Genomic DNA, 8,639 nt, shown 5'->3' with positions numbered 1-8,639 from the left:
TACTGATAGAGGGCTACGGATTCAAACCACTTTATGAGGAAGACAAACCTTTGATTTTTCTGCAAACTGAATGATATATAACAAGGAGGACCTTAACACAGCCCATTTATATTTACTTTCGCTTGTGAACACATGTTGGGTTATTTATAAATTTATTTCATATAGCAACTGCAGAGGAGTAATTTATTTCTTAAAAGTCAACAAACATTCCGAAACAACAACTGCCTCAAATATCCTCAAATTCATTTTTACCAACTCTCAATCTGTCAGTAAATTTCAATTTATCATACATTATCACAACTCTGGCACAATTAATACGCAGTAGTACATTACAACTTTTGTTTTTTTTCTAATATGATATCTATAAAATTGTACAATTCTTTTGTCGGAAACAGAATCTTTAAATGACTTATAAACAGCAAAATGATAACAAAAGATCAATAATGTTGGTGAAAAAAAGATAAATCTTTTTTAAAACGATGTGACCGAGTAAATCTGTCCTGAGAAATCGGTGGTGTCTAATCTGGGAACTATACCCTGGTTTGTCAAGTTCGAAAGATCAAATGGCATCAAAATTGGCAGAGGAGAGCAATACATGGTGTAAGTGTTCTAGTTTCATTTTTTTCTATCAAGACTAAAGATATCTTTTGTTTATATTAATTAACTCATTATTGGGATTAAATCAAACTCATCTTTATCTACAAACTGAAAAGCGGTGTCAGGTTTATGTAGAAAGTTTTATAATCAATCTTTATATCACACTGGTCAGAAGGTTATTAAATCCCAATTTGTTTTCTTGGGGAACACAGATTATTCCTATTCACATTGTGCCTATTTGATAACCATGTGCAAATGATCTGGAAATGACATCATCCAGTTGAATCATACAATTGGTTGTGGATCTACTTGAATTGACAAACCAGGTGATAGCAATACATAAAAAAACAAAACCAACTTAAAATAAATTAAATACAAATTTTTAAAAAATCAAAAAATCTCAGGGGCAGGATTAAATAAAACTATTCTGTGCGGAAAAATGACTTAACATGGAATGGTTAATATATGGATTTCAAAGGTACTTCTATTTGCCAACTATCGAGTATCAATCATCACAAAGCATCAAGTTGACAATGTGATTATTTCAACAAATCAACTGACCCATGTCACATTGTAGTTGTATCACTGTAGTAGTAAAGGATTTTGAACTTCTGATTGTGGACATAATAATATTGTAATTTTTACTACATAAATCATCACAGAACAAAATGCAGGAATGGAACCAATCCTTTCAATAAAAACCTGAAATTGATAGGGAATGAGATTAGCGGAAGAGTAACGTCCTTTGATTGGACGTCACCGGCGAAAAAGTTATTAGAGAGAGAACGTCATGTTGGTTGTGCGCATGCGTCTCTCGTCCTCGCACACAACCAACATGACGTTCTATCTCTAATAACTTTTCCGCCGGTGACGTCACAGACTATGGGTGACGTCCAATCAAGGGACGCTACTCTTCCGCTAATCTCATTCCCTATTGCACTTCTCAATTGTATTCCGGCTTAAGTAAACAAAAAAAAAAACTATTCATTTCTAACTTTCCAAATCTGTATCAACCCAAAATAATTATCCATGCATATATTAATCAGTGCTGATGGTGAAAAAATGCAAAAATGTATGAAGATATTTAAGGATTGCCCATAAGCCCCATTTTAACTGCATTAACCCTCATCATTAAAGCAAATGAGATGATGAAATTAGCATACTCGAGCTAACCTCTGAAGAGTGGGAAACTGCACCTATCTGTTCCACCACATATCAACTTTCACACTGCCAATACATTGATTGGGGGAAGGGGATGTCATTTTTCAAAAGGAGGAAATTCCTCTTTTCAACTTAAAAATCGCAGAGTTCCGCGGATCTGAGGAAAACCATAAGCACTGTTTAATATATGAAATGATACTTTAAATTAAAATGATTTGAAATGTATATAGTTTAATCTGGTGACATATTAATTTCTGAGTAAAATAAATATTTTTTTTCACCAAGTATTTTTCTCTCGAAAACTTTGTTCAAAATTCCTTATCTTCGAGAAATAATCTGAATTGCCCCATCCCCCCCCCCCCCCCCCCCTCCCTTACCCTTACTCCCAGATTTAAAAAAATTATTAATAACTGATTAGAAGGGGATAAACGGCAGATCATCATTTGTAAGCATATTGTGTAATAAAATTATGGAGTTTGATTCAGTAAAAGATGAAAACCAGGGAAAAGAGGAGAAGGTTCCATCCCTAAAAATACTTAAAATGGAATATTGAAGTAACGTTATCTGTCAATGGCATGTATACGAAGAAGTAAAATGACACGGGAAATGAATACATGTAGTAAAAAAGGGAAAGCGCTGATTTTTTTGCAATCACACAATGAGCTGATGTGGACATTTTGCTTGATTCTTATAAAAGTGAAGTGATGCTTAGAGATCATTTCAACACTGCAGAAAAGAATGGTAGGTAATAAGATATAGTAATTAGCACTTGCAACAATCTTATATGCTTGTGCTAAAGATATGGGAGAAAATAGGGAAAGGATAAAAGAAGGAACAGAAATAGATGAGAGAAAGTAAGAAGTGGTCATATTAAAGATTCTTCTGAAAATCACATGAGAAAATTAATCAACCCATGAGTATAAGAGAACATTTTTAACATAGCAAAGAACATTGATACGTATCCGTTTGATTTATTAGGCACTGAGACATGACATGCTGTTCTCCAATGAAATATTGTCGTAAAAATTCAAGTAACACAAGCAACACCACATATATTCCAATACACAATGAACATAGTCAAAATACGCAATCGCAATTAACTTATCTTACAACAATCTTAATCAAGTCTAAATTGGTAAAAAAAAAAAAAAAAAAAAAAAGAGAGGGCTTCGCAAAGTTTCAAATTAACAGTAAAGGATTTTTTTTTTTCCTGCAGAGTATAATGACTACAACAATTTCAAATGAGAGGTAAAAACATTTCAAATTACTAATCAGAGGCACCAAAATAATACTGTAAATTTTAACACAGAATGATTCCTGTACAAAACCTTTGCCAAATCAATATTACACATATAATGGTTATAATTTGATCATGTCTACCAAATACTTTTGACTAGAACAAAATGTTTGTCATTTCTACAAGTCTTGTTTAGAGGGAAAAAATCATTACTGACTCCTTATGAAATATTTTCACACACGAATGGACATGATCACTTTTTACTATGAATAAATGTTATAGTCACTTTGAAATCAAATACATGCATATAAAATAATCTTGTAATTTTCATTTGATAATAACTAGATAGTGGTATGGGCATCAAAATATGGAAGAAAGAAAAAAAAACAATTCAGACACGCAAAAAATTACAAAAACTTTAATTGGTGTAAGCTGCATTTTTAAATCATTTATTTTTATTAAAAAGGTTAGTTAACTAAATACTCTACATGATATCTATTTGTTTTCTTTTCCACGAGGCACTGTTTTCTTTCATTCACACACTCCGTCAGGCAACCTATTTACTTTCATTTTCAAAGGTTCGCTGAAGCAAAAAAATAAAAATTATCCAGGGTCAAAAGTCAACAACAGACATCTTGCTTGGCAAGTCCTTGGTGGAGATGAGCATTTTACCTTTGGACTGGATGGCCTCCTGTCAAAATATCAAAATAATGGTCAAATTTCATGCATAACAAAAAAAAAATTAAAAAAACAACAACAAAAAAACATTCTAATTAAAATTTTTTTAATTTTTTGAATCAATAGAACTCTATCCATGACAAAATTAGATTCTAAACCCAAGATAGCAAAACACATTCAGGGATTGGTCTTTACCAACTTATTGACGAGGAGGAAAAACATCCACCATTTTGATTTGCCAGGACTGCAATTCCAACTCGGCAGAATTTGAATCAAGAGGTTATACAGCTATACTACTACGGGTGGTCAGCAAATTACGATTTATTACGGTCTGGCCACCATGGGTCTTGGTTGTGTCAAACCTACAAAGTCAATTTTTTTTCAACGTTTGATGAAGTAATATCTTATTGGAAACATTTAAAAACGGATTGTGCTCATTATAATGACACACGTTCAGAAATGATCTTCAGTGATGATTCAGTTGAAAAGTGAAAGATAGAAAATGGTAACATCTAAGTACAGAAATGCTTGCTTTACAAATGCAATAGAGACTGTACTAAAGGTGGTTTTCTTGTGACATTTGCCAGAAAAATACTCCAATGATAAGCTTTTTTGAAAAACTAAAGAAAATAAATCATTTTCATCAATTTCTATTCGTGAAATAAATCTATCTTTTCTTTTTTAAAAATAGGATTTGGGGATCAACAATGTTCTGTTCTGCCAATGTTAAATTTTTATTATGGAGCACAGAATAACTACCAAAACTAAAAATTATAAAACTATTTTTACAGATTTGATATTCGAGTAACTTGCAAACCTTCATAAAACTTCAGCCTAATGTTATCACCAACTGACCCAAATTAATACCAAGAAAATATGCTAGGTCGTGTACTCTTTCCTCAATTGACCGTTGGCGTTCATTGTGCATGCGGGTACAATCGATTCTACACAATTCTAGCACATCCTCAAGAAAAAATGATGACATAATTTTAAATCTCTTGATACTCTCAAGTAAGAATACTCTTAACAATTCTTTTAATAAATTAGGATGGCTGTCAACATTGTTAAATATTTACCATCAAGCTCAAAATTACCGGCAAATCTAAAAATGCAATATATTAGTATAAAAAGTATAATCAATGACTGCCTATTTCTAATAGCCATTATTTCTCTGCAAATATTGCAGATTCTCCACTTGTAGGGTAAAATAAACCAATTATTGACAATCCAGCTTCAATAGAAGAGCAGACACAATTTCTCAAAGGTTAAAAAACAGTGTGGACAGAGCATCATGTGGATTCAGGAAATGAGGGTGATATCGAGGATGAAAAATGCCATCCTTCTTCACCTTTATGAAGTTTTGGCCACTTTGTGCGAAATCTCCAGTGTGACCTATCTGACGGTAAGGGGTCATTCGTGGTATCAAGAATTATTGGGACAAAAACCTCCACAATGTAGGATTTAGACGGAAACCTACAAACATTTTCTCCATGATTTTTTTCATTTTTTCAAAATATAAGCATAATTTAATGAAGAGAATTGAGATTTCAAAAAGAAAATTTTAAAAGTTTTCAAAAATATGATTAACAGAATTTTAGAATACCTTTTGTTTGTGAAGCTTCCTCATTTCTTCCCTAAGGTTTTCCAGCACTGCCTTATTGGGTACATGAGTCTTTATCTCATTCATCTCCTCAACCTGCATATACAATTATACGGATTTATTGAACACTGGAATAAAAAAATCTAAACAAAGCCATTACATACCATTTATGACAAAAACACAAACAAAACAAAAAAGAAAGAAGATAAAATGTGGTATCTATATTTACACCATAAGTAGACTGAGTATATAACATGGGCACACAACAGGTGAGAATTCATACACCAAAAAAAATAATTTAAAAAAAAATTGAGCTTTTCATATTGCGCAATATCCACTAAATATGCTCTTAGTCGCTTTACAAAGAGGCCCTGACCAAAAGCAGCACTTAACGTGGAGAACGAGACATGACGCCTGTTAGGCGATTTTGCAATTTCTTTCCAATACAGATAACACTGTTCACGACCCGGTACTCATTTTACACCTGAATATGGTGAGAGAAAGTGAGTAAAGAGCATTTTCCAAGGACTCAACTATGCGCCGAGCGAGGCTCAAACCCAGGACCTTTTGATCCGAAAGAGAGTGTCATACCACAAGGCCTCACAGAGAAACATAGCTAATGATAAAACTGATACAACTATTACATTTTAAAAAACAACAAAAAACACAAAGAAATTAAAATTCAAAACAAAAAACAAACACTAAAACAAGACACTAATCCAGAATACCAACCTTTTCCATGGGTTTCTCCACATTGGTGGCATAGAGGCGAAGCAGGGAGCCCCAGCCAGGAACATGAGGGTGAAGCTTAGCTAATATAGCTTGTGCTGCCAGTTGCTTGCCATCCCTCTTGTTTTTAGCCACAATCTACAAGAGACGAGAAGAATAAATGATCAAATAAACTAATACTAATAAGCATTTGGACATGTTAAATCTTTAATGAGGCATAAAGAGGAACAAGACAAAATTTGATGAAATAAAATGAAAAATAAGATAAGATAAGATATACTTTATTTATCCTTGTATGAAAATTATAATTCTGCATCACGAAACAATTCGGTAATATATAAAAGAAATATCAATGAAAACAAATGAAATAAAAATTGACAGAGAATATCAACAGTCTGAAAAAGTGCGGTGGAGCAACAAGTGGATATATGGTGACTATGTATCGATAATATTTAAGTTAGACTTCTTGCATTAAATGATTAAAAACACAGAAAAACTGGTATGAACCGTACATTATCATTCTTTTAATTTTAAACTAAAGAAAGGTAAAGAGAGAAAGAGAAAATACCCCCCCCCCCCCCCCAGCAAATAAAAATTGAGGAAGCAAAGTTTTTGTCCTTTACCTATACGAAGCACAAAATTGACATCCTATCTAAAGGGAAGCAAGCAATATTTTTTGTTCATTTAAAGCTACAGACACCTGGATACAAAGAAGTCACATATTAAGGATTAAAAAACAAAATAAATAAAAACAAAACACAATTGCCTAACCGTTGCCGTATGTTTTCCCACAGTTAAAGAGAATTCACATTTCTGGTTCCTCAAAGCCGTAGTCTTCACAGCACACTGAGTAGCACCCATTCCAAAATTTCTGAAAAATAAATTTGAAAATGCAGTCAAACCCATTAAGTGGAACAACACCATTATCCTAAAGTTGGTCCAATTAAGGGACATGTCATAGCAAAAATAACAATTTTTATTTTTATAATAATGATGATATAATCCAATTCACTCAATAGCTAGTAATTCAAGAAGATTTATAAAATGAACAGGACATGAAAAAATATTCATCCATTACCATAAAAATTGAAATTGTTTGGTGGCCAACTTGGATCATTATCAATTTTAAAAATGACAAAGGCTCACAAAATAATGGAAAAATAGCATTATAAAATAAGTCTGATGATTGATTATGTCATCTTTAAAAAATCGCAAAAGCATTCTGAAACGCAGGACTTTGGATATATTTCATTCCAGTGTAATTCCAGGAAAGCAAGAAGATGATGGAAATTGAAAAAATTCAGGATAAAAAAAATTCAAAACAAACTTTTAAAAATATCAAATAAAAATAGCCTAGTCTATAGTCTCTCTAAATTAAAGCGTCAGAAGAGTTTGAATTTTGGTATTGGAATATTTTTTTGATGGGTTGGAAATTCACAAACGGTTGGATACTTTGTCACTTCTCCAGATACTGTATAAGAAAAGTCATAATCATTCTCTTGTTTACCAAAGCAGTGTTTGAGCTGAAAAGCTCCATTGCATAAATGTAATACTTTTATGATGCTACTATAGTCATTATATCCCATTCAAAGAAAATATATTGATCACATTAACCCATCTCTTGACACAACACCTGATTGACGGAATTGATTTTCCAACCCTTCTCGTGGCAGAATGCCCGATTGCGACCAGTGATTCCCCATATCGAGTGCATTGCTTTGAAGCTCTTTTTTGGTATTTTTTGTTGTTGTGAAATTACATAATTACTATCTAAAAAATGTGAATTTCCGAAAGTACGAGAAGAATGAAAGTGAAAGTAACTTTTTAGCAATTTTGACAATTATTAGCGAGGTTACGATTTTTTTCAATTTGGTTAAAAAAACGAAGTGAAAAACAAAAAAATATGGCCTTTGATTTACTAAATTCTTTGGTTCTTGAGACCATGTCAGACGATGAATCGGATATTGAAGTTAATTTTGAAATGGAAGAGACATTGTTAGAACCCAATATTGATGAAAATCGTGATCCAGAACCAACCCCAGAGTGGACAGACTCGGACATCCTAAACAATGTCAAACTGGGGGATTTTTCGGGCCAAACACATATATTTCTTGGTATCAAAATGTAGATAAATTATTCCTCTATCTAACACAATTTAAACCATGAAAATCCCACTAATAGAGATGGCACAATGATTTTTTTGTGACATGTATGGTAAATTTTCCAGCAAGAGTTATCTCCCTGTCCTTGGTTGTTGGGATTAAACTTCCTGAGATGGGGCTGTCAAGCAATGGGTTAACAAAAAATTACCTTCGTAAACATTCTCTGAGTAGTTGAAACGGAGTGGGTTGCCCAACTTTGTTGCCGAGCTCACAAATTCTTGGATCCTCCACTTGAATTTCGTCGAAAAACTGATAGCACAGAAAAAGAAGGAAAAAATAGAGAATATTTTTTTTTTAAAAAGCACTGTCATATGATGTACACGCTATCAATTAAAACAGGAGAGAGAGAGAGTGGTGGAGGCTGCCTGAAAACCTATTGTTTGTACAATGCTCGCTAGATTCCCGCATGCCCTCGGGAGAAGTAAAAAAGCGAGCTGAAATCTGATGCTCGTGGGAGGCAACTAATACGCTTCAA

The 8,639-nt window shown here is 33.0% G+C and overlaps 1 protein-coding gene across 4 annotated transcripts in view; it reads right to left on the bottom strand.

Moving 5' to 3' along the window:
- Positions 1 to 3,493: 3,493 nt before the first annotated feature.
- Positions 3,494 to 8,639, bottom strand: part of LOC144967731 (uncharacterized) — a 30,570-nt gene continuing 25,424 nt past the window's right edge. For all 4 annotated transcript variants that reach the window (XM_078905306.1, XM_078905307.1, XM_078905308.1 and 1 more), the window contains exons 13-17: positions 8,313 to 8,413; positions 6,774 to 6,873; positions 6,006 to 6,140; positions 5,277 to 5,369; positions 3,494 to 3,686 (exon numbers count right to left, since the gene is read on the bottom strand). In XM_078905306.1, coding sequence (XP_078761432.1) covers positions 3,609 to 3,686; positions 5,277 to 5,369; positions 6,006 to 6,140; positions 6,774 to 6,873; positions 8,313 to 8,413 — 507 coding nt within the window. In that variant the 3' untranslated portion in view covers positions 3,494 to 3,608. The remainder of the gene's footprint in view (positions 3,687 to 5,276; positions 5,370 to 6,005; positions 6,141 to 6,773; positions 6,874 to 8,312; positions 8,414 to 8,639) is intronic.

This window comes from Berghia stephanieae, chromosome 3, assembly GCF_034508935.2.
Source record: "Berghia stephanieae isolate SIO BIC M18660-M18661 chromosome 3, UCSD_Bste_1.3, whole genome shotgun sequence".
In the NCBI taxonomy this organism is placed as follows: domain Eukaryota; kingdom Metazoa; phylum Mollusca; class Gastropoda; order Nudibranchia; family Aeolidiidae; genus Berghia; species Berghia stephanieae.
Note: the sequence above shows the minus strand (reverse complement) of the source record. Positions and strands in the feature narration are given on the sequence as shown.